We start from the raw sequence: 27,261 nt of genomic DNA, 5'->3' as shown, positions 1-27,261 counted from the left end.
ACATTCACGGCGTGGGTGAAAAAAATTCTATTATAAAATTCAATTAAATCTTAAAATTAATATATTTAAAGGTCAAAACTCATCATCATATTATTTTATTAAATATTTGAAAAATAATAACATCTTCGAAGTAATATTTATTACCCAATTGACTATTTATTAAAGCTTCCATATAAGGGAGCAACATTAAAGAAAGAAATCAAATTCTGCTTTTCAACTCCTTCCCCATTTCAGTTTTGGTCAAATAATAATGGAGATATGGTATGTTTGGGTTTTCATAATATCTTTTTTCAGTGTAAGTGTAGGTAACTGGATTTATAGGTGGAGAAACCCTAAATGCAAGGGCAAACTCCCTCCTGGTTCCATGGGATTCCCTCTAATAGGAGAGACCCTTAGCTTCTTTGCCACTTCCAACTCCATTGACATGCATTCTTTCATTAATGAAAGATTGAAAAGGTAATAAAATAACCCTTTAAATTCCGTTTCATCTGCGTAGGTCAGTGCATTAAGTATCTCATTTTTTCAAATATGGTTTTAGATACGGTCCGTTGTTCAAGACAAACATAGCGGGTCGACCGGTGGCGGTGTCATCAGATCCCGAATTCAACTACTTCTTGCTGCAACAAGAAGGGAAACTCATCGAACTCTATTACATGGATTCCTTTTCACAGATGATACACCACGATAACATGAGTAACCTAGGTGGCTACTTCCACAGGTATCTACGGCGCTCCATTCTCGGTCATTTCGGGCATGAGCCACTCAAACGTAAGCTGTTGTCTGAGCTTGAGGATGTAATAAACCAAGAATTACATAAGTGGACCAATCTGCCAGAGGTCGATGTAAAACGCCAAACTGTTCCCGTAAGCAATTATAGCATATACATAACCAGATGATCCAAGAATGAAATATTGTCGTAAAGATAAATATAGATTGTTGGTTTGGGTATTTGCAGATGTTATTTGATTTAACCTCACAGATCCTGATGAGCCATAAACCAGAAGAAAATTTAGGTGAAGATTTAAACAACATGTTGCAATCAATTATGACATTTCCTTTATATATCCCTGGGACCACTTTCTACAAATGTATACAGGTAAAAACATGCCATTAAATATGAATTTCATCATGAATCCTTCTAGGGTAAACACTAATAAATATATCTTTGACTGCAGAAGAAAAGAAAAGCAATAAAGCTGACAAGTAGGGTTGTAGAAGAGAGAATGAAGGGGTACTCTTGTGATAATTCAGCAGAAGGTTGCAATAAAACGGGAGATTATTTGGATGAAATAGTAGGAGACATTGGGAAAGAAGCATTTTTGACGAAGGAATTCGTGCCTTACCTTCTGTTTGGGCTACTCCTTGCTACTGTCGAGACTATTTCTCCCACTATCACTTTGGCTACCATGTATCTACTGGACAACCCATCGGCTTTGCAACAATTAACAGTTCGTTCCTTCGTTTATATGCTTTTAACTTATCATTATTATTGCTTTTAATTAAATTAATATATACTTAAGCATTTATATTTCTTTTTGCTAAGTGAATATTTTAGATAGCTGGTGGGTTTATTTATATAATTTTTAATCATATAATCTGCGTTTTGGGGTTATGTTATATATTCAGATTTTAGATAAGTGTACATGAATATATGCAATTTTTATAGGTGTTAACTATACCATTGGTCCCAATTAATATCGTTTTTTGGGTAAAAATGAGATCTGCAATTTCATCTCATTTTATCAGTACAACATCTAATAGAACATGTTATGTGTGGCATAGTAATTGGTTGAGACTGTATGTTGGGTAAAATAGAAAAAATTGATAGTTAATCTATCACTTTTGACAAACACATAGGTATATTTAAGTGAAAAAAACGATATAGTTTGAGGGTTAATTTTGTATTCAAATATTTTTTGTAATTTTTTTATATACCAAGTGTTCATGAGTTGGATTTGGGTCCAATTTAAGCATGATATTAATATTTTTTCTGCTTGCCCAAGCCTGGCCTCGCCCAAAATATAAACTTAAAACCTGTCATATTTGTAAAAAACTAATTCAAGCCCATTTTAAGCCCACTTATATTATTTTTAAAAAAATATATTTATATTTATATTATATTATATTAATATTTAATAAATTTATACATTTTTTATTTATTAAAATTTTTTATATAGTAATCTTAACATTAGAGTAGTATTATATATTTAGTACAAGTTTATTTTTTAATGTATTCTAAATTATATAATATATAAAAATAACATAATATAAAGTATTATAAACTTAAAACAGGTCGGGCCGAGCTGAGCTCGGGTCTTGAATGTTCAAGCCCAAGCTTGACTCATATTTTAAATGGGCCTAATATTTTTATTCAAACCCTCTTAAATTTCGAACAAATCTTTAAACTTGGACGAGTAATTCAACTCATAAACAGATGTACATAGAGGTAGCTACTCTTGTACTTGTGTCGATGTACCTGGTGGTACATTATTGTAAGAAAAGCGAACGGCTCAGATAGATATAATCAGGAGCTGGGTTAGAGGTAAGCAAAGGCTAAACAAACTAAAACCGGTAAATTGCGTAAGTCCTTTAAAAATTGTAAAAATTATAATTTAGTCTAAAAAATAATAATTTAATTCTGATTTTCTTTGAAAAAATTTGGATATTAATATGTTAGTTTTTAAGAAATGAACCAGGAGGAGCATGAGGAAATTCTAAAGAACAGAGAAGATGCCAATTCTGGACTTGTATGGGAGGAATACAAATCCATGACGTTCACTCGTTACGTGAGTTAATTGATTGATTATGCCAACTTTTTTAATAAATAAATTTAGCCCATTGTTTGTTCATGTTTTTTTTTTTTTTTGCTATTTTCAGGTGATTAATGAAACACTTAGGTTAGAAAATGTTCTTCCTGGGATGCTGAGGAAGGTTATAGCTGACATTCACGTCGATGGTAGATAACAATATATATATATATATATATATATTAATATAAACTATCAAAATAGTCACTTTTATTTTTATCATATTATATTTTAGTCACTGAGCCATTAATTTCCGTTAACGGTTTAATGGTAAGTTGACATGACACATTAAATAATCATTTCAAATAAAAAATTTAGGTTAAATTGTACAATTGGTCTCCATATTTTTCATTTTGAGCAATTTAATTTTTTCTTTTATGTTCTTTTAACTTTCCTTTTTTTCTCTCTTCTTTTCCATTCTCTTCGCTTTTCCTTCTATTTTCCTCCCTTCTCCATCTCTTTAACATAAAAGAAAAAAATTAAATTGCTCAAAAAAAGGGACCAATTGTATAATTTAACCTAAAATTTTTGTTTGAAATGATGATTTAATGTACCACATTAGCTTACCGTTATACCGTTAACGGCAATTAACGCTCAATGACTAAAATGTTACAAAACAATATTGTAATTATTAAGTGACTAAAATGTAACATGTAACAAACAAACGTGACTATTTTGATAGTTTATCCTATATATTATTACCAATTTATTTGAATATTATAAACCAGTGTGATTCATCCTTTAAATGATAAAATTTAAAATATAAATATTGCAGGATATACAATACCAAAAGGTTGGGTCCTATTGGTTATGCCCACAGCACTTCATCTAAACCCTAATATATATGAAGATCCTCTTACCTTCAACCCTTCAAGATGGAAGGTATAATTATACTCTTTCCCATGGATTAGATCTTAAATTAAACTTTGGGAGCCATTAATTATAATTTTTCATTTGTTATGATATTTTTAAAAATAATAAAGAACATTGGGAGCAATGGAATGGCAAAGAACTTCATACCATTTGGAGGAGGGAATAGGCCGTGTGCTGGGGCAGAGTTCAGCAAGGTTCTAGTGGCTGTCTTTTTACATGTCTGGGTCACCAAATTCAGGTATGTTTTTTCATTATTTTGTATATATTTTTTTAATAATTTAATCCAAAGAATCTAAACCAAAAATGTTTTGCAAATTTTATTGAACAGGTTCACAAAAATCAAGGGAGGGAACATTGTTCGTTCACCCATTCTGGAATTTACAGATGGTTTCTACGTTAATGTTTCAAGGAAACATGGTTAAAATACACCCACAATAGACATATATATTAAAATGCTATACATATGTGAGTTCATTAATGCCAGTGTTTTGATTTTATCCATAACATTAGTTATAAATATTAGTGATAATTTCAGTCTACAAGTGCCCAAATGTATGTTCGGACATGTACTTATGATTGTACTATATTTATAGATCATGAATGTATCCATTCTGGGTTGTGAACATGTTCACCATCATCTTTTATTAATACCATAAGCTCAAGCTCAATGACTTAATAACACCATATTCCTCTTAAACTTCATTTGAAGGTGGTCTTCAAAGTTCCAAAGTAAAATTTTTATGAATAAAAAAATATATCAATTCTTAATTTAGTGATTCTGTGATATTTAATTAACAAATATTATTGGTAATTGTGTCGTGTTTTGAAAAGAAGAGTGAGAAAAACTTTAAACCCATCAAATCTTAATATATATAAGGGTGATTTTGTTTTTAAAAATCAAGTTTGAGAATGGGATGAATAAGTTTTTCCTTTGAGATTTAGTGACAAAAAAATTATAACCATCGCTAAATACTTGAGGAGTCGATGCAACAACAATATTAACATCTGTTTGATTCAGGTAAATTTTAAGGTTGGAATTTCTTTTAGGAAGGCGCCTCAACCATTTGAATTTTGATTTACTAGTTGTTGTTGCGTGGAGGAGTTTGGATTAAGTTTAAACACTAAGAAATAAATCTGGTTAGTTGGGGGTATGATTTGTATTTTTTGAAAATAAAATAATTATTTTACTCTTTTATTTATTCTTTTATCTTTATTTTTCTCTTTCCCTCAACTTTCCAATGTTCAATTTGTGGGTACTTTTTTTTAATGAAAATAATTTATTTTTGTTATTCTTATATCTTTTAAAGATTATTTAAATTTAATTTAAAAAAAGAACAAAGCTAGCATCCAAATAAACCAAACGTATAATTTGGTGCCTCCATACTCTCATGCGGTACTTTTTTTCAACCAATCTAGAAAAGGTAAGATCCTTGAACATTTTTCTCCAGCATGCTTCAAAACATGATTGGATTTTTTTTTTCATTAGGTCCCTTTTTTTTTTGCCTTCCAATCTATTTTTTTTATAATGATTAAAATATAATTGGGATATTTTTAGGGTAGTGTCGGTGAGAAAGTGGCGGCAACTAACTTCTTTGTAAAAATTAGGCCATTGCCATAATTAATCTTGAAATTAGATATTTTTATAATTTTTTAAATTTATAAGGTCAGATTTCTAAAAAAAGCTGATCTTATTTTATTTTAAATTTCTAAAGGAAATTTATCCGATGTCACATATTCAAATGTTATCATTTTTTAAATTTATAGCGTACACCGATATTTTTGGTCCAAAACGCACCCATCCATGTTTTAATGTAACCAAATCTTGGAAACTTATAAGATCCAATTTAAACTTATACTCTTAGGGCACAAACCGTACTTGAGCTGGATCAGATCATGACACGTCGGAATCAAATTTTGATGACATCCGACAGTGAAGAAGTTGAGGTCTTTTATATATGTTCATATCTGACTTTGGAAGACATCCGTTTCAACATAAGATAAATGATAATTAATATCATAAAAGAAAAACACACATTAAAAATATCTCATCTACCACTTAATTTCTTTACGTTCGCTTAGTTTATTTCATATTCTTCCTACTGACTTTAAATTATTAATAGTATGTTTTTCTTAATATCTCTCGATTAAATTTACTTAATATACATGGAATCCACGTAATTGTTAAGAAATAATCTACTCGATAGTTTAAGTAAATTCCAGGTATGTATTAAATGACAATTTTATTGGCACGTGGGATTTCCATCGCACCATTAGCGGAGGGTACAACTAAGGGTGAGTTTGGATGGACGGTGTATTTACCTGCGATTAGCGTAAAAACAGCGTTGGTGGTGAGATTAGATACTATAACGATACTGTAGCGTGAAATAAAAAGTAAGCTAAACGCACCGCACCTAATCGTCCATCCAAACCCACCCTAAGTGACAAGAAAATAATAAATTAATAGTGACCATATTGAAATTTCTTTTTTAAAATTTAGTAATCAAAACATAATTTATACATAAGTATTTAAAAAATTATTAAAAACATTAAATTTATTTAAATTAATATTCAATAATAATTTTTAACACACTTTTTGTTTTTTATTTTTATTATATCCATTTTACGATTTTATTCTAGGTAAAAAAATATTAGTTTTCTTTAAATTTTCTGTGTCAATAATAGTCCAACCAACGAAAATTGCGGCTGTAATTTCAATTGGTGCCGCCCTCTTAAAACAGTGGGCCGTGGGGTCCCTCGCTGGCTGGCTCTCAACTTGCCTGACATTAACATATATACTCAATTATGTTTCTAAAGTACGAATCGATAATATTTTTAATATTTAAACTTAACACTTTTCTTTGATATTTAAAATTTTTATTTGATATATTTTTCCTAATTTGGTAACTAATTTTTTATGTTTAATTTGATATCTAAATTTATTAAATAATATACTGATTACTCTAAACTATATTAAAAATTCATGTTATGCTACAAAATATCATTAGTATTAAAAAAATTAATGTTAAAAATTATACATTGAGCTATACTAAAAAATAAGAGTTCTAAAACTCAAAAGAAAATAAATTCATTATTTTAAATTGATAAAATGAAATAAATAAATTAAACTAAAAGTAATTAAACATTTAATATAAAAAAATATTTTGTCATTTTCACATGTCACATGTCTATCCTACATCGATTATTTTGCTAAAAAATTAGGTATTAAATTAAGAAAAGAGCCAAATTTAAGTTTCAAATTGAAATAAGACAAATTAAGTATCAAATTAAAATATATATCAAACCCAATTATAAAATTTAAAAAAAGATCGAGGACCAAATTAGACCAATAAAAGTCTAAATATCAAATTAGAAAAAAAGTTTCAAAGGATCAAATGTTATATTAAACTTATTTTTAAATTTATTTGCAGAATAAATATATATTTTCGGAGAACTAAAATTTATTTCCAAACTTTTAGATAAATGCTACATGGATTCCCATACATTTAATTATAACATATATTCCACATAAATGAAATATTTGTATTTCATAAGTTATTTAGAAAAAAAATTGAATTTGGGTCACTTTTTATTGAGTGAACTTAATTGGACTGCATAAATAATTGAGTTGGAATTATCATGAGCAAAATTTTCATTATAGTTAGTGATTTAATCGTTTATGTATGATTTTCTCTATTTTTACCTATGGCACTAATTGAAAGGGTAAACTTCCCTTTCACTTTTACGGCTTAATTTTTTTTTATATAAAACAACTTTAAATATTATCAATCTGTGAGTCAAAATCTAAACAACTTTCTTCTTTGATCTCCAACACTAATTATCAGAATAGCTTGGATCTAAGATATGTCTTACTTGTCAATGAGTATTGTTTTGGTGTTCACCATTGTTGACCTGCTACTCGGTTACTTGACTGGGACCGATTCATAGCCTAAATAGTTCGCATACTAGGGTTCGCACGCGATGAGTTCGCATCCTCTCATGAACTCGCACGGGGTGGGTTCGCACCACCATGTAGGCAAACCCTCACCTAAAATAAGGTATGTATTGACATGCATAAAAACTTATTTAGGATGTCACATCTAAGAATAGGGACACATCATATAAATAGAGAATTTAACTCCCTTTGAAGGACAAACATACAAAAACACTCAACAAGTATTATTCTACTGTACTGATCATCGCTCAAAACTCACCGAACAGACTTTAAAAGAAAAAACATAAGGATTGAATTACTTAAATAAAAATATTTAGATAATTTAGTAACTATTTTATAATTTTTTAAAATTAAATAACTAAAATATAAATTTAACAGGGAAGACTTTTCAACTGAACCCTATGGCACACCATAAATATCCAAAATTAAAACAAGTTGACTGACTCTTTCGTACAGTTCAGTTACTTCAATTCTTCGACTTCCTTGCCAGTTACAGTTGGAAATATTAAAGGTTCTAAATATGACCAATTATACTTAGTTTTATCAAATATTAAAATAAGAATTTCTCTACACAAGCACGTGATGTGATGGGAAGGCAGTGAGAGGGGACAGGGACACCCCCAACATGCACCAAGTACGAATCCAGGGGGCCCTCATGTTCATTCAAACAAATCTCAAGTATATTAGTTATTATTGGTTAAACATTGCTTAATCATTTTCAATGATTTAATAGGATTTATTCGACTTCATCCATGAATGACTTTGTCCTATATAAATGTGTAACACCTCTTACTTGGGTTAAACCGATCACTTGAATAATGAGTATTACATCTAACCACTAAGCTATTTCAATGATCAATTCACATCGATATTTTATTTTAATATTTTAAAGCTCATTTTAAATCATTAAACATCTCTAAATATCACATATAATATCGTAAAATCAAAACTTGTCCCAATAGAATAACCTAAAATTTTCATAGTTCTCAACTTTTCTATACATGTAAAGACTATAATCACCCTATGTACATACCATTTCTAGGTTTATAATCATATATCAAAAGTTTGAACTTATAACTTGAGGAGTGATACGATTCAAACTGGAGTAGAAATCTTAAAATTTTTCATGTTTTACCTTTCACCTATGCGTTTAAAATAAATACGTTAAGCTATGTGAATAACTTACTAAATACCATTTACTTGCCATTCATTTATTTATCAATTTAATACAAAATGAACAAAATATTATTCTAAATAACATTAATACTACAACAAGCATATAGAATAATTCATTAATACAAACAATTAATCACAATAGCAAAGTCAATTATCTAAATATATTTCATTCATGAACTTTTACATGCACATATTAACATCTTTTCTTAATTACACACCTAACATATTCACTTTTAATTTATTTCACAGTCTAATCCATTATAATATTATTACTTCATAATTACTATGAATTTATTTTTCATTCATTTCAATTTCATTTAAATCATTACTTAAACACTTGATTTATATACATCATTATCACTAATTAAATAAATACGATATTTTGATAATTAAAGCAGTCTAGATTGCGATATCTAATCTCATTGTCATAACAACTTACACAAATTAGAAACATGATACCAATGCAAAGTCAAAAGCGTGGTACATCATAATATTTTAACAATATATCATCGCATCAATCTACTATCAAGGTATTTAAGCATCGTTCATCATAATATTTTAGGTGTACATCGTATATCCTTTTCATATATCAATAACTAAGTTTTATTATCATATTATAATTTCATATTTAGCTCTTATTAATCGATTTGAGATTTAAAGATAGATACATAGATTAATATATCGAATTACACTTGTGATCCAACAAGGAATTAGAATTAGTGGTATTTTCTCAACCCAATAAGAAATTAATTAAGAAACTCTCCTCAACTCAACCATTGTTTTTCCCCTTTGTACTTGAAGCTCTACCAGGTTTAAAGCTAAATACTTAGCATATTCAACTTGAAAGGTTCCACCTTTCCTATACCAATGGCTTCTAAATGAAGCTAATGGAAGTTGGGCGAGTGGCTAAAGATGTTTATGGGCCAAGCGTAAGTATGATACTAATACACATTATACTTGTTTAAGTTTAGTTTAGCTCGAAATATGAACCTAATATTTTGTCAAAGTCATCCATATTTTTATCCAAATCCTTTTAAATTTTGAGCGAATCTTGAACCTAATCGAATAATCCAACCCATAAACACTCTACTCATAGCCTTGCGTATTTTCTCCTCTCTCTTTTTTCCCTTCGTCGAGTGCATGGAAAGCCAATTCCCATTCTTTCCTTTCATCTTCTCTCTCCTCTCATCGTGGATCACAATGCAATGGGATTCATGTCTTATTCTAAGAAGCACATGATGCAACATAATGCCACTCATTTTATTTGCTTGACCACCTAACTTGCAATTATCTAATAAAATGTTATTCTAAATATGATTATATCAACCCATCTCAATGCTCCATTATCATCTACTTAACATGTTACCCATCAATCTCCACTGGCTCTCTTTTATTAATTCACTTAATTATCAATTATAATTAATCTATAATTATAATTTTAATGGCCATGATTTTATCTTCATTTACTTAGTGGGAAATTATGGCTATAACTTGGTTTTGATTTAATTACTCACATGCCCTTAGTTAAATCCTCATCTAATCCTCTAATCTAATTACTTTATAATTTAGTCATTATGCATTAATTATTAACTTCTCTGATAATTTACTTAATAATTCTCTTTTTTCTATTTTCATATTCATCTTGAAAATCTCAATATTTATTATTTATTATAAAAGCTTAATTTAAGATTCAACCTCAAATTTTAATTTTTTCAATACCAATAAAATTGAATCATTACAAATATCAAATTATAAATATATGAAAGCTTATCTTCATCCTTTTGTCAGGGACCGAACGTAATTAAGATTACCTTTTGACATTGTTATAGCAGTCATTCATAAATGGTCTGACGAGGTTGTTGTAACCAGAAACTATATGTATTTAATTTTAGGCTAAAATTTTATTCACATACATATAATTATTAGTAGATTTATTAATTTAATGTATTCCAACTAGTACAAACAAGGCATTATATATAAGTAAAAATCTATAATACAAATTTAAACCATTAACTACAAAAAATTAATTACTGAAACATACATTTGCTACAATAACTCACTAGTGGCACCATCTCACTTCTCTCAATTATTGCGGCATGATTAGTAATTCATTGGAACTCAAATTCAGGTATGTTTTTCATTATTTTGTATATATTTTTTAATATATATTTTGTATATATTTTGTATATATATATTTTGTATATATATTTTGTATATATTTAATCCAAAGAATCTAAACCAAAAATGTTTTGCAAATTTTATTCAACAGGTTCACAAAAATCAAGGGAGGGAACATTGTTCGTTCACCCATTCTGGAATTTACAGATGGCTTCTACGTTAATGTTTCAAGGAAACATGGTTAAATTACACTTACAATATACATATATATATATATATTAAAATGCTATACATATGTGAGTTCATTAATGCCAATGTTTTGATTTTATTCATAACATTAGTTATAAATATTAGTAATAATTTCAGTCTACAAGTGCCCATATGTATGTTCGGACATGTCCTTATAATTGTACTATATTTATAGATCATGAATGTATCCATTCTGTGTTGTGAACATGTTCACCATCATCTTTTATTAATACCATAAGCTCAAGCTCAATGACTCAATAACACTATATTCCTCTTAAACTTCATTTGAAGATAGTGTTGAAAGTTCTAAAGTAAAAGTTTCATGAATAAAAAAATATATCAAATTTTTAATTTAGTGATTCTGTGATATTTAATTAATAATGTTTAACTTAAAAATATTATCGGTAATTGTGTCGTGTTTTTGAAAAGAAGAGTGAGAAAAGCTTTAAACCCATCAAATCTAAGAGTGATTTTGTTTTTAAAAATCAAGTTGAGAATGGGATGAATAAGTTTTTCCTTTAAAATTGTATTGATACTTGATACCATCTTTTATTATTATTATTTAACTTTTGTTTAATAAAAGTTTGAGATTTAGCGACGAAAAAAATTATAAAATGCCACTATATATTTGTGTGAGAGTTTGGGCATAGATTTAGCGGCATTTGCAAGTATAACCATCGCTAAATACTTGAGGCGTCGATTCAACAACAATATTCACATCTGTTTGATTCAGGTAAATTTTGAGGCCGAAATAAATCTAAGGAGGGCAGAGTTGTAACGCTCAACAATTTGAGTTTTGATTTACTAGTTGTTGTTGTGTGGAGGAATTTGGATTAAGTTTAAACGCTAAGAAATAAATTTGGTTAGTTGGGGATATGATTTGTATTTTTTAAAAATAAAATAGTTATTTTATTCTTTTATCTTTATTTTTCTCTTTCCCTCAAATTTGTGGGTTAGTTTTTTACTTTTATTTTTTTTCCCTTCCTCTATTTTCACGTCTGTTCTTCATTCTCTACTCTTTGGTTCTCTTTGATTTTTCTTGCTTGCAATCATTGCCTCTTGCATTTTGTCAATACTGGTTGGATTCCTTTGTTTCGGTTATGTAGGCTTAAATCGTTAGAGGTAAGGTTCCATCATCTGCTACTATGATCTTTTGTGGAATTGATGTGGGCAATTGGGAATTACGGAATTGTGATAGTGTAGTGCAAAATTCGTATCCTTGCAATATCTTATTAATTCACTACGTTTTTAGGAGAGGATCAAGATCAAGAGGGAAGAGGCGTTTCTTCAGTGATTTAAGGGCGTGTGTTGCTGTTGCGTGCTTGAGTAAGCGTTTGGTTTTGTTTTGGGGCTGTGTAGCTTCGTTTTTAGGTTTGTTTAGTAGTTTTTGGATGAATTGAGGATGGTGTTCTCTGAATGGGTTTGTTTTGGTTACTGATTTAAGTGTCCTAATTGTTGTGTTTAGGTTTTGGAAGTCTCGTCAGGGTTTTCGCATCGAAATTGAATCAGGTGTAATGAGAAACCTGAAAAACAACGAACAAACATTAAATTTGGTATAATTTCCGATATCTGTAAGTGTATTTGAGCTATCATATGATAATTTAAATTGAGAGTAATGCTATATATGTATATGATTTGTATTTGAAATGTTAATGCATAATTTTTGTTCTGATTGTATTTGATTTTGGGGTGGGATATAATATGTGGAAGTGTTTCTGTGAGAGGCGATATCTCGCCCATTATACTGGCACTGCAGTTGCAAGTAATCTGAAAAGTGTCATACCGACACTAAGTGATGCATAGCGCTAGATAAATATTTAATACTCTATATGGTGTGTAGGGATGTCGGAGATAATGTGTAGCTGATGGGGGTAGAATTGTAAATTTGCATATGATTATGAGTTTGTATAGCAGATACGTCTATCTCTGCTTTGCTATGTAATAACTCTGAAATTAAATCTGTAATTTTGTTTTCTTTAAGATACACACTGAATTATGAAAACTCACTTTCTATTTGTCTGTCACTTTCAGGTAGCCCTCAGACTTAGGCGGGTCGATATGACAGGAGCTCGGTTATAACCATATTTTCATAAATTTAATTTGTTTAAATTTGGGTTTGAGAGTTTTATAAATTTTGAACTATCTGGACATTTTTGGTGGTTTCGGGTTTTGGACTTTAATTTTGTTTTTCGCAAAATACCGCTCAAATGTTTTATCGACAAAGTTCATTTTTCTACAAGACAATATGTTTCTAATCAACAAGTTGTGCTTTCAAAAATACTTCTTTCTAAGGCTTTCCACTGCAAAATAACTGATTTTTAGAAAACGTAATAGAACATGGTTTCAACTAAACAACTAATTAAGAATAATTTCTTCTAAATCGGAGATTTCTTTAGTAATAGAAATTAAGTTGTTTTTAACATTTTGGAAAGCTAAATTTTTAAATCATTTTACGTAATCACTCTAAATTCGGCCATAACATCTAGGCCGGATTTGGGGTGATACATTTAGCCTGTATCGATTCTCGTATCAATCAATACCAGTCCAATCAGATTCAAATAATTATGAGCTAAATTAAATTCAAAACAAACCGAATTTAAATTGTAATAGGCCCAATTTGCTCGGGCCCAAGACAAATAAAATCCAAATAAATAAATAAAAACTAAATACAATAGTCCATTTACAAAAGAGGCCCAAATAGCCCAAAATATAAAAACCCTAAGCGGCCCGTTGGCCTACAACCTAAACTCATCCTCAGAAACCTTAGCTCCCATGTGCGCCGCTCCTCCTCGGGCGCACCGCCCGCGCCTCGTCCCGAGGCTTGACCCTCTCTATTGTTGTTTCACCAAAATAGCAAAGGGATCTGCCCCTCCGTCACCGTTGATTCCACCACTTGCAAGAAAAGAGAAAGAAACAGCAAGAAAAAGCAAGAAACAATAGCACAAAGAATTGTGTAATATGGCTATAAAAGCCAAACATACCAATGTAATATTTTAGAGGGGAATCAAAATAAAAAACATATTCGAGCATAAAAAGAAAACGAATCGAAGGAGAAGTCGTGCAAAGGTTATTTTTTTTAGGTTTTTGAAACTGTTCTTTTTATTTTAAATTTTTTGTACTTTCGTTTTGTTAAAAACTATATACACATATATATAACAAATATATAACAAAAAAGAAAAAAAAACTACAAATATATAACAAAAAAGAAAAAAAAAACTTACCCCTTTCTCTTTGATTTCACCAAGAAAAAAGTGACTTTTGGCCTTTCGGCCATCGTGGACGGCAGTGCAATCGCCAGCGACCGGTGGCCGACGCGGTAGCGGTTCGCTAGAGGATGGCCGGTTTCTGGAAGAGGGGAGAGGGTCTTGGATAGAAAGTTTTGTTTTTTTTTTTTGAGAAGTGCAAAAATAAGGTTTTTTTTTAATTGTTTGAGTTAAATAGGCCTTACGAAACGGCGTCGTTTTGGGCCGGTGCTCCATGCACCAAAATGGCGTCATTTTGGCTTTGGTCCGATATACGACCCGCTCCAATCTCAGGATCCACGTGTTTTTGCGGAAGGGTCTAATTTCCCTTTCCGCTTTTTAATTAGTTTGCAATCCAGTTTTTTTATTTTTTATTTTTCCCCGTAATTTTATTTTTGTTTCATTTTAATCCTCTATTGAAATGCTGCGCACAAAGAGTCTGGGACATTTTCCCTTTTGCTCCCTGGTATTTTCAGCGTGTTACGAATTGGCCCGTTATTCCATTTTTGTTATTTCGAATGCTTACCCCGAAATTTTATTTGGTTACCAATTAAATACTTTTATACTTGCGTTTTTTATTATTATTATCTAAATTTCGACTCTTTAAATTTATTTCATTTATTTTATTCTATTTTATTTAATTAGTTATTTATCCATTTGTCTAGTCATTTATTCAGCATTAAATTTTTAACTTTCCACACTTTAAAATATACCCTATTCGCAATTCTTTAAATACGCATTTTATCATCTTATTATTTTTCGTTTGTTTCATTCATTTGTAAACATTCTCATGTTATATTTATATATATATATACATTTCCCGTTTTATTGTTTTATTGGTTTATTTATCGCGACTGGTTTATTGGTATTAAATTCATCTTTGTAATTACAGGCTGTTTTACCCAAATAACCTAAAAAATATTATATTTACAAAAATAACCCAAGTTTAAAACAATCACCAAAATAACCTAAAATGAACAGTACCCACTCTTTTTTTGCACCAATGATTGGCTAATCATTGTGTCAGACTTAAAAAAAAAAAATTTTGGGTTACGGCACATCAATGGCCGGAACCCATGTATTTTTTTAAAATTGTGTAATCTTGAAATACGGATATCTGAAAAAAAAAAAAAAAAAATTTTGGGTGCCGGCACATCAATGGCGGCACCCAAGACTCAAGATACAATACAAAAAAAATTTTATTTTTTTCGTGTCGAATCATATAAAAATACGAAAAAATTTTAAAAATTTTTTTGGGTCTTTAACTTTATCAATGGCGGCACCCAAGATACAAGATAAAAGAAAAAAAATTATTTTTTTCGTGTCGAATCGATAAAAAATACGAAAAAATTTAAAAAAATTTGGGTCTTTGGCACATCAATGGTCGGCACCGATCTATGATAAAGAAAAAAATTTATTTTATTTTTCGTGTCGAATCGATAAAAAATACGAAAAAATAAAAAATTTGGGTCTTTGGCACTGTCAATGGCCAACACCCAATACACATATAAAGAAAAAAAAATTTTAAATTTTTTCGTATTTTTTATCGATTCGACACGAAAATTTTTTTTCTTTGTCTTGTAATCTGGTGCGACCATTGATAGGCCAGCACCAAAAAATTTTTTAATTTTTTCGTATTTTTTATCCGATTCGACACAAAAAAATAAAAAATTTGTCTTGTGTCTTTGGTGCCGCCATTGACAGCCGTAACCCAAAAATAATTTTTAAGTCGACACAATGATTAGCCAATCATTGGTGCAAAAAAGAGTGGATCTTGTTCATTTTAGGTTATTTTGGTGATTGTTTTAAACTTGGGTTATTTTTGTAAATATAATATTTTTTTGGGTTATTTGGGTAAAACAGTCGTAATTACATCATTGTTTATAATATTTTATTGCATTATATGTGGTTTAAATGCTACGTTAACTTTACCCAAAGTTTCTAAAAAAGAAAAGGTAATATTTTGCATTTTGGATATTCAGAAAAATGTAACTTAATTTACGGGGTTTCAATTTTCGCGTTAAGCCCAAATAGCTAAATATTCTTTTAATTTTTAAAATACCAAAGTTTTTTTTCAATAAAAAAAAATAAAGGCAAGCCCATTCTCAAAGGTTCAATGTGTCGTGTCCTAACGTACGGGATGTGATGTTTTGCTATCTCGAGACGAGAGGATCTTTAATATTTGTTTCGATTTATTCAAGCATTTTTTAAATAACATTAATAAAAAAGGGATCGTATTTTAAATTTCCTTTCAAATTTTTGACTTTCGACATTAAGGCATTAATCAATCAATTAGGTACCAATTTTGGGCGTTACTAGGGTGCCAATCCTTCCTCGTACGTAACCGACTCCCGAGTCCGTTTTCTGGAATTTCGTAGACCAAAATCGTTGTTTTAGTAAATCAAAACATTTTATTGAAACAATCAATTACAAGGTGATCCGATCACACCTCATCAAAAAGGATTGGTGGCGACTCCCATATTTGTTTTCGTTTTTCAAAATCCAAGTCGACTCCTTTTACAAAAAAAAATGGTTTCGGCATAAACCATTTCAAATTACATCAGATTCAAGTAGTTAGAAGATTATTATTATTATTATTATTATTATTATTATTATTATTAGTGACAAATCTTAAAATTATACATAAATTTTGATTTAATGTACAATTGTATACATGAACTTTAATTTGATGCAATTATACACGTGAAACACTAATTGTAGTTCAAATGTATACTTGAAACTTTAATTTTGATTTTATCATACATATTTAAAGAAATAAATTCTTTATATTAAATAAATATAATATATAAACATAAAATGATGTTATATCAACAATCTTGTTAATAATTTATAAGAATTGGATCAAATCAAAATTTCTTGTATAAAATTACACATTGAACTATAATTCATGTATAGATAGGATTTATCTCTTATTATTATTGAATATCCAATTTTGATATCCCCACGCCTAGGCAAATGAAGCACGATTGGCATGGTTTATATTTGCAAAAATAGAAAAGAACAATATTTTACAGTAGTAAAATTTTATTTAGATAAAATTTGTTATGGACTCTAGTTGAGATTGTAATATAAAATGCTTCAAATGGCAACTTCTTGGAAATCAGAAATAAATTGCCGAATACAAAATATTCCACCCATGAAGGCTTCAGGAATTAAAACCACTATTATTTGACAAAGGATGCCATCACAGATGAACCAAAGGTGTTCAACTGTTCATGTTGCTCAGCTTGTTCCAACACTCATTTATTTATCGACAAGGAACAAACTTATCGTACATAAAACCGCAGAGTGAATTCAAACTCACCTTCTATAGTCTCATATATCGTCTCATAGCAGGCTATACGGTAATATGGGCAGGACCAAACACTCATACTAGTTCATCTACTGGCGTACAACAAGCAGTGCTTTTGCTAGCTCTAAGGCTTTCGGGCGTCCGAAAAACTTCTCCACGGTTCCTAGTGCAAACTCCATGGAAGTTCCAGGGCCCCTGCTTGTAATGAGGTTGCCATCCACCACTACTCTGTTGTGAATATGACTTTGATCTGATAGCTTGTCGCACATTGCAGGGTAAGCTGTGGCCTTTTTCCCCTGGACCATAGCACAAAACGACTGTTAACCATCCGGGAATATCAAATACTAGAAAATTTCTTTTGAGTGCTGTTCTTTTTTCACTCGAGATCGAAATGTTTGAAACAGATATAATTACAGGAACCACACACACAAACTTGTCACTTGTAATCAAAAAATAAAAGCAAGTGCAAGCACAATAGTGAAAGTTCAAAGTTTAAAGGCAAAAGCAAATGATACAAACTAAACAGTTTGTATGATGTAGTGACCATATTGCCAAATGATAAGTTCTAATGTATATAGTAGTTGAAATTATTTAATCAAAAGCCTCCAGAGACGCAGAGACTACTTCCCCAGAGGCAGATTATGGTTCTTTTAATTAAGTTGATCATTTATTTTACGAACAAGACAAACAAGTACAATTCCATGCAAATTTTTTAATGAAAACATGAAAATGTTAAACTCGATCAAGATTATACCTTTGTTGAGAAGTAAATTAGTTAGCAAATAGCAGAGTGGTTAGCAAAGTTGTTAGTATCAGTTATGTATGAGTTAGTTAGTTTGATAACTAAGTCTATAAATGTATAACAGGCTGCTGCAGTAAATATATGATGAATTTTCAATTGTTTCAACATGGTATCAGAGGTACGGAAAGTGTCAAAATTTCCGATGAATTGTTAAATCAGCGGCTGTGATTATTTTTTTTGGTTGCTGCGTTCGATTCTTGTTGCTTTGATTTCTCTGCATTTGTTGCCCAAGTCTGCTTGATTCAACAAAATTGGGCTGTTAATCTAGGGCATTTTCAGTCTGTATTTCCTTGTTTTTTGGTTCGTGGTAACAAAGACAATGAGTATCTCCGATTCAATCACCGATTTCAATCATCCGCTTTACTTGCATCCTTCTGATTCTCCGGGCACTTTGTTGGTAGCACATCAGTTGCTTGGTGTTGAGAACTACAACGTCTGGAGTAGAACGATGAAAATCGCATTACTAGCAAAAAACAAATTGGGATTTGTGGACGGAACTTGTTCCAAAGATATGTGGCCGGAAGAAATGGGTTATCAATGGGAGCGGTGCAATGCGATTGTGCTATCTTGGATTCTGAATACGGTCAGCAAAGAACTCTCCGCAAGGATTGTATTTGCGTCCAGTGCAGCAGCAGTGTGGAGTGATCTTAGTGAGAGGTTTCACAAAATCGATGGTTCAAGAATTTATTTCTTGCATCGTGAAATTACCTCGTCTTCTCAAGGTACTATTTCTATCTCTGCCTACTTTACCAAGTTAAGATTACTCTGGGATGAGTATGATGTCCTCGTACCTCCGTTTGCTTGTGGGTGTCCTCAATCTAAGCAGAATGTTAAGCATGTTGAACAACAGCATTTGTTTCAATTTCTTATGGGTTTGAATGACTCGTATAGTGCGTGCGTAGCCAAATTTTGTTGATGAGTCCGTTACCAAGCGTTAATCATGCGTATTCGACAATGAACAAACTTATTGTAAATGTCCAAATTTGACCGGGCTTACAACCCAAGCCCAAATCTAGCCCATGGCCCAAAACAAAAACAAACCCTAGCCCACAAAAAAACTAAACGCATTTCAGCCAAGAAAAAACCTAGGTGCGCCGCACCTAGGTCTTCAAGCCTCTGCTCCTGTGCGCCGCTCAGCCTCCCCGCACGCCCCCTGGCCACTGCCGCGGCTCGCCTATCGCCTCATCCGCATGCTCTGACACCACCTGCAAAGAGCAATAAACACGCAGCAGAGAGAAAAAACAATGTAAAAAAAAAAACAAAAAAGAGATTAAAGCGTTTGTAATCGGGTTATAAAAGCCCCAAGCACTGCTTATATTTTGGGGCTTCTTCGATTTTCTATGTAAAAAAGGCACATCAAAGAAATAAAAATTGAAAGAGAACCAAAAGGTTGTTGTTTTTCATCTTTTTCTTTCGATTCATTTATTCATTTTATTTATCTTTTACAAATCTATTTTTTTTTAAAAAACATATTAATAAGAGGAGCAAAAGGAAATACTTGGAACGCCCGTCGGTCATGTCGTCGGAGGCCTCTCCGTCACTGAAGTCGACTCATAAGGGTGGGGTGGAAGCTTTTTCTTCGCAGCCATCGAACCAAAAACGTGACCTTCGTACAGGATCTGAAACGAGGCTTAAAGTAGCCCCTATGCACAGCGACGGCCACCGTCCAAGGCGGTCACGGCGGTGCATGGCATTGGCCTTGTTGGCCGGATTTGGAAAGGCTGAGAGAGAGAGATTAGAGGGACTCTCTGTTTTTTTTTTAAAACTGAAACTGAAATGTTTTTTTTCTTTTTTTTCTCTATTTATTTAAAGCATGAAACGGCGCCGTTTGATGGGGAAGATCTGCGCATTCGATGCTTATGCAAGAAGAATCGCAAAGGAATCATAGTTCTAGTACTATCTGAGATGATTTGGTCCCTTTCTCTTCAGTCCAGATGGTACAAAAGAAGAGATTCAATGGCATTTGTGATCATTGCAAGTTAAAGGACATAAGAGGGAGACATGTTACAAGTTGATTGGCTATCCTGCTGATTTCAAATTTACAAAAAAGAAGTGCATAATTCTGTAGTAAATAATGTATCTGCTCCTGACTCTGTTTGTAGTAGTGAAGTGGTAGGTTCCCTTGGGTCTGGTTTGCAAGCGCCAGTTTTTACGCAGGAGCAGTATAATCAGATTTTGCATCTGTTAAACAAGGAACCTGTTGTGGTTGAAGCTGCTGCCAGCTTAGCAGGTATGCCTGATATTGGCAATAGATGGATTATAGATACTGGAGCTACTGACCATATACTATCAGATCTTCGTTTCTTGGAATCTCCTGTTGCATGTGCATTCGGGTCACCGAGTGTTCGACTTCCAAATGGTTCTGTTGTTTCGGTTACTCATGTTGGAGTGTGTTCAATTTTGCCTAATCTTTTATTGAAGAGAGTTCTTTGTGTTCCGAACTTTCATTACAATTTACTTTCTATTTCAAAACTTGCTACTGATCTCAATTGTGTGGTTTCTTTTTATCCCCAATTTTGTTTGATACAGGATCTCTCCAGTGGCAAGATGAGGGGGATTGGTAAAGCACGAGGTGGTCTTTACATCCTGGATTCGTCTCGACAGACTTCTGTGGTTTCACCTTCCTCTGTTATTACTGTTGCTATAGCTGACTCGTCTTTTCTTTGGCACACTAGACTTGGTCATGCGTCGGTTTCAAGACTAAATAAGGTTCCTAATTTTTTTTTGTACAAAGTCAAATGTGGATAATATTCATAAATGTTATGTTTGTCCTTTAGCTAAGCAAACGAGGCTTCCTTTTCCTGTTCATAAATCTCGTGTTAATGCTGTTTTTTTCTTATTCACTTAGATTTGTGGGGACCCTATCGAGTGTCTACTCATAGTGGTCATAGGTTCTTTTTAATGATTGTTGATGATTACACACGAATGACTTGGGTTTATTTGTTACAGTCAAAGAGTGATGCACTTCTATATCTCAAACAATTTTTTGTTTTGATAAAAACTCAGTTCTCTACTGTTATAAAAATTGTTCGTAGTGATAATGGGTATGAATTCTTCAAAAATGAGTGTGCTGAGTTTTTTACTATGTCTGGAGTTATTCATCAAAGTTCTTGTGTTCACACTCCTCAGCAAAACGGAGTTGCTGAACGCAAACATAGACATTTACTTGAAGTGGCTAGGTCGTTAAAATTTCAGTCTCACGTGCCTACTAAATTTTGGGGCGAATGTGTTTTGACTGCTTGTTTTTTAATTAACCGTCTTCCTACTCCTATTTTGAACTGGAAATGTCCATATGAACTTTTGTATAATAAGCCTCCTGATCTTTCTCGCTTAAAAGTTTTTGGTTGTCTTGCATATGCCACTACTCCTAATTATCGTGATAAGTTTTCTTCTAAAGCTATTCCTTCAGTGTTTATGGGTTATTCACTTGTACAAAAGGGATACTTATTGTTTAATCTTGAAACCAAAACCTTTTTTGTTAATCGTGATGTTGTTTTTCATGAAACAGTATTCCCATTTACTTTTCCTACAATGCGTTTTTTGCCTTTTCCTGATACTGAGTCTTCTGTTTTTCTTCAACTTGAGCCTGTAGCTTCACCTTCTATACCTGTTACCTCTATATCTCCTTCACCCTTTATACCGGTTACCTCTATTTCACCTTCATCTTCTATACCTGTTAATCCCTCTTCACCTTGCATACCAGCCTCTTCGTCCTCTCTACCTCCAACACCTACTAGCATTTCATTACGCCGTACTACAAGGTCTGTCAAGCCGCCTACTGGGATGCAAGATTATGTCTGCTCTAGTCAATCGTTCACATCTTCTGCTACAGGTTTGTTTCCTATTGCCAATGTCTATTCTTCTTCTCATTTGCCTCTTCATACTCGTTTGTTTACTGCTCATATTTCTTCCTTGGTTGAACCCCACACTTATAATGAGGCCATTTCGGATCCACGGTGGGTTGATGCTATGCAACAAGAGATTCAAGTTTTGGAGGCTAATGGTACATGGGAAGTTGTTTCTTTACCTGCTGGTGTTGTCCCTATTGGCTGCAAATGGGTGTATAAAATTAAATATACTGCTGATGGTTCCGTGGAGCGTTTTAAAGCTCGTCTTGTTGGGAAAGGTTATAATCAAAAGGCTGGAATCGATTTTCATGAAACTTTTTCTCCTGTTGTTAAACATGTAACAGTTCGGACTGTGATTAGTCTGGCAGCCATTCATGATTGGCCTATTTTTCAGATGGATGTTTACAATGCTTTTCTTCAAGGGGACTTGTCTGAAGAAGTTTATATGGAACTTCCGGATGGTTTTTGCAGCCAGGGGGAGACTCGTGTATGTTGACTGCGTAAGTCATTATATGGTCTGAAACAAGCTTCTCGACAGTGGAATTTAAAGCTTACTGAGGCCTTAATACGAGGAAGATATGAGCAAAGTAAATATGATTATTCCTTGTTCACAAGAAGGAGTACAGGTAACATCGTCATCTTACTCATCTATGTAGATGATCTGTTAATTACAGGCAGTAGTGTTGATATGATAAATGAATTGAAACAAATTCTACATCAAAAATTTAAGATGAAAGATTTAGGTGTGTTGAAGTTTTTTCTAGGAATAGAAGTGATGAGATCAAACAAGGGGATTATATTGAATCAAAGGAAGTATGCTTTAGAGTTGATAGCTGATCTAGAATTAGGGGAAGCAAAGTCAGTATGTACACCACTTGAGCAGAATCAGAAACTCACTTCAGTTGAATATGATGAGTCTGTACAAACAAAAATTGAAGAAGATGGTTTAATTGCAGATGTTTCGATGTATCAAAGGTTGTTGGGAAGGTTACTATATCTGACAAATACAAGACCAGACATTATGTTTGCAGTTCAACATCTAAGTCAGTTCATGCATAAACCAAAGAAATCTCATTTGGAGGCTGCCTTTCGTGTACGGTACATAAGGAGAAGACCTAGTCAAGGTATTTTTTTGTCTGCAGCAAGCAAGCCGCAGCTGATGGCTTTTTGTGACTCTGATTGGGCTTCATGTCCTATGTCAAGGAGGTCAGTGACTGGTTTTTGTGTTAAACTTGGGGATTCTCTTGTTTCATGGAAGTCAAAAAAAACAAACCACAGTCTCTCGATCGTCAGCAGAAGCTGAATATAGGAGTATGGTAGTGGTTGTAGCAGAGGTTGTATGGTTGAATGGTCTGTTGAGAGAAGTGAATCCTAGTCAGTTTGATAAAGCTTTGATTTTGTCGGATAGTAAGGCAGCACTGCAAATTGCAGCTAACTCTGTTTTCCATGAACGGACAAAGCATATAAAGATAGACTGTCATTTAGTGCGTGATAAAATCAAGGATGGAACGATTCAGATGCAGCATATTAAGACAACTGAGCAGCTTGCGGATTTAATGACAAAGGCTCTAAGCATAAAGCAACATGAATACTTAGTATCCAAGTTAGGGGTTAAAGATATGTATCAACCCTCAACTTGAGGGGGAGTGTTGAGAAGTAAATTAGTTAGCAAATAGCAGAGTGGTTAGCAAAGTTGTTAGTATCAGTTATGTATGAGTTAGTTAGTTTGATAACTAAGTCTATAAATGTATAATAGACTGGTGCAGTAAATATACGATGAATTTTCAATTGTTTCAACAACCTTGAGTAAACCATGAGGCCCCAACACCAAAGCTGGAGAGGCACATATAGCTCCATAGGGTTTGTTTGATTCCGCTTGCTTTTTTAACAAGTTCACCAGCTTATCAGATTTAGCAAATGCTTGGGCACCACCAAGTCCTCCCTGTAGATAGGAAAGACCAAGTTAAAATATATTACAAAGAAAGAAAATTGGGAGGAATTAGGACTAGGGAATATGACAGAATTCCAACACACTGGCAAGACTACAAGGTCATATGTAAGTTTAGCAGCTTCATCAAGAAGCAGATCTGCCACTAATTTAACTTTCCTAGAAGCCAGAATTTCAAGATTGTCTCCAACAGAGGCCACCACAATATTTGCCTTTGCTCATAACTGCTTCCATTTCTTCTGAGCCATCAGCAATTGGTACAAGAACCTGAAAATTTAATCAAACACAAATTTTATCATAGAAAAGAACCATAAATTTTGGGTGATAGTACTAAGACAAATTTAAATGTCAGAATACTTGGACGTTGAAAATCAGTATCTGAATGAACTTACCAACTGACTGCATAGAATCATTTTAGGAAAGAAATGAAAATTTAGAAATAAAGATAACTATCTTCTTGCAGAAATCAACTTACATATTATCTAGTAATTACATGATAATAACTTGCTTTTTTGTTTCACCGAAGGGAGGGAAAGCAGAAATAGGAGTAAGGAGGGCTGTAACAAGATCAAGTTAGCGGCTAATGACATATCAAATTCAGGCAGCCTATTTTCAATTTATTGATTTATAACAAAATTCTCGACCCTCACAGAAGCCTGCTAGATTTAGAAACAACCACCTTGGTCCAGTGGTCCTGGTACCAAAACAATTGCCATTATTCCTTACATCAAGTTAAAACAAAAGCAGAAATATCAAGCACAATTTGAAGTGCAAAACTGGATCTAGAGGGTACAACACTAGATTACAAATAAGATCAACAGTGATGAAAAGCAGCTAAACTTAGCAAGCAACTGTTCTTGCATTTCTTGGCCTTTAACCGTTATTTTCAGAATCAAAGAAGAAAATAGAACTATAGAAATTGCCAGATGCAAGTCAGCTCTATCTTTACGCTGTTCTTTCTCAACTCCGCTAACTAGAAATTCGTTGTGTCCTTGAAACTCTTTAGAATCAAGAATTGGAACTCTTTTTGAGTCCTTATCAGAGTATTGGAGGAGAATGAAAATCCACCATTCACCACTCAGAATACTGAGATGTACTTAACAATGATTTATTGGTTGAGTAATAAATTTAAAGTTTTACTAACTCAATCGATATGAGTTTAAATTTCATCATATGCATATTTTTAATGATTTTTTTAATAACAAAAAGATATTAAAGTAATTTTTCTAATTAAATTGGGATTTGATTGATTTGTGACACCAACTCAATAAAGATGTTTTATGTTTAAATCCAAATAATAATAATAACATTTCAAATCTATAAATAATTTAGCTTCAACGAAATAAAAAAAATACATAGAAAAAAAGAGAAACTCGATAAAAAAATTTGTTGAACAATCTCATTATAGATTATGGTCATATCTTTTTTTTTGACACAATGCTTAGAACTACCCATAGTCCCTCCCCAACCCATAAATAGGAGGATAATGTGTTTCAGTGTACTCAAACACATGTCCTCCTATATTGACAACAATACTCATATTAATCGAGTTAAGACTCAATCGAATTTTTTTATTGGATGACTTGTGTTTTGGAATTTTAACAAATTTTTTTTCAGTGCCGAGGATGATGAGTCCAAAAAATGATTTTATATGAAATAGTAGGACGAAAATAAAATTAAAATTAAAAATATAAATTATTTTGATATTCAGCATTTAATATTATTAAACAACATATTTATATTAAGCAATTAATACTATCGAAACATCCATCAGTAACACTAAATTTTTTTTCCTAAAAAATTAAAAAGGTCAGGTTTTGTGTGGGACATTAAATTAAGCCCACCTTTCCCAAACGCATCTGTTAAGCATAATCTTTAAACCAAAAACATTTAAGAAACTATTTCGTTAAATCAAAGGAAACCATAAAAAATGATAGCTTGGTTTGATAAACATAACTTCAAAAAAATCAAGATTAGGGTTCTATAAGTTAAAATTGGATGACCCAACTTGGGATTAATTGTGTTGTTCCATTAAAACATAGCCCCCCAAAATGGAATTTATTAGTTTATATAGCCAATTGTTTTAGTTTTCTCCCAACTACCTTATTTTTATTTTTAGCTGTCAAAAGTGGGGAAGATAGGGTAAGGCCAGGCCACCAACATCACCTTTATGGGTTTGGGTAGCTCACCTGAAATAAGTAAAACCTTCAACATTAGCCAATCACTTAATTTAATTTGTGGCATCTATTTCCTTCTTCTTTTCACTTTGGGTTTCTTGTAAACTAAGTATCTTATTCACCCAAACCCCACCAAAAACTATGATAAATAAAGTCAATTAAAGTCCAATAACCCAAAACAGGCTAAATTTACATGCATGCAAAACTTAGCTATTCATTTATTTCTTGTTGTTGCTTGTTGAAGGGATACCCAATTTGGTGATTCTAAGTTTTTTTTATTATATATTTTTAGTTAATATAATAGTTTTTTGGTTAGATGATTAGATAATTGTGATTTCATTCTTGACTCCCAAGTTTGCTTCTTCTTATAAACATTTTAATATGAATTTTTATTTCATGTTGTTGCAAGAAATTTTTTAATTGCTTGAAACAACATGAAATAAAAAATACATATTAAAATATTTATAAGAAAAATCAAACTTGAGACTCAAGAATTAAATCACAATTATCTAACCATCTAATTAAAAAAGCTAATGTGTTAAAAATATTAATTAAAAATAAATACATAAAAAGCTTTAAACAACATGAAATAACAAATACAAATGTGAGTGAAAAAAAATCGAACCCGGAACTCAAGGATACAAGCGCTAACATTTAATCATCTAATAAAAAAAACTAAATTATTAATTTACCAACTAAAAAAATATTTTACTGAGGCAGCTCAAAAAAAATTCTTTAAAAAAAAAACTAATCATG

General features: G+C 31.8%; 2 protein-coding genes and 2 long non-coding RNA genes across 6 annotated transcripts; 2 read left to right on the top strand and 2 right to left on the bottom strand.

The window, feature by feature from the left end:
• The first annotated feature begins 186 nt into the window (after positions 1 to 186).
• Positions 187 to 11,192, top strand: LOC105778317 (beta-amyrin 16-alpha-hydroxylase CYP87D16). 2 transcript variants are annotated; one of them, XM_052630581.1, is made up of 9 exons: positions 187 to 456; positions 539 to 863; positions 956 to 1,096; positions 1,176 to 1,448; positions 2,697 to 2,786; positions 2,878 to 2,956; positions 3,583 to 3,689; positions 3,791 to 3,918; positions 11,078 to 11,192. In XM_052630581.1, the coding sequence occupies exons 1-9, from the start codon at positions 251 to 253 to the stop codon at positions 11,169 to 11,171; spliced, it is 1,443 nt and encodes a 480-aa protein (XP_052486541.1). In that variant the 5' UTR covers positions 187 to 250; the 3' UTR covers positions 11,172 to 11,192. The 2 variants fall into 2 exon arrangements, with proteins under 2 accessions (XP_052486541.1, XP_012457461.1); XM_012602007.2 differs by lacking the exon at positions 11,078 to 11,192 and adding an exon at positions 4,009 to 4,305 and having other exon boundaries at positions 188 to 456.
• Positions 11,193 to 11,932: 740 nt separating this feature from the next.
• Positions 11,933 to 13,737, top strand: LOC105787175 (uncharacterized). 2 transcript variants are annotated; one of them, XR_001131463.2, is made up of 4 exons: positions 11,933 to 12,297; positions 12,428 to 12,501; positions 12,641 to 12,746; positions 13,207 to 13,737. It is a non-coding gene; the product is annotated as an uncharacterized LOC105787175 (long non-coding RNA). The 2 variants fall into 2 exon arrangements; XR_001131465.2 differs by having other exon boundaries at positions 11,936 to 12,297; positions 12,641 to 12,728.
• A 3,994-nt stretch (positions 13,738 to 17,731) lies between these two features.
• LOC128034565 (protein DJ-1 homolog B-like) lies at positions 17,732 to 25,044 on the bottom strand. Its single transcript, XM_052624146.1, has 4 exons — positions 25,008 to 25,044; positions 24,415 to 24,545; positions 24,182 to 24,322; positions 17,732 to 18,026 (listed from the first exon to the last, which is right to left on the bottom strand). Exons 1-4 carry the CDS (start codon positions 25,042 to 25,044, stop codon positions 17,820 to 17,822), a joined length of 516 nt encoding a protein of 171 aa, XP_052480106.1. The 3' UTR covers positions 17,732 to 17,819.
• On the bottom strand, positions 19,480 to 20,299 carry LOC128041187 (uncharacterized). Its single transcript, XR_008195852.1, has 2 exons — positions 20,031 to 20,299; positions 19,480 to 19,737 (listed from the first exon to the last, which is right to left on the bottom strand). It is a non-coding gene; the product is annotated as an uncharacterized LOC128041187 (long non-coding RNA).
• Positions 25,045 to 27,261: the final 2,217 nt, after the last annotated feature.

Source organism: Gossypium raimondii, chromosome 1 (genome assembly GCF_025698545.1).
Source record: "Gossypium raimondii isolate GPD5lz chromosome 1, ASM2569854v1, whole genome shotgun sequence".
Lineage (NCBI taxonomy): Eukaryota > Viridiplantae > Streptophyta > Magnoliopsida > Malvales > Malvaceae > Gossypium > Gossypium raimondii.
Note: the sequence above shows the minus strand (reverse complement) of the source record. Positions and strands in the feature narration are given on the sequence as shown.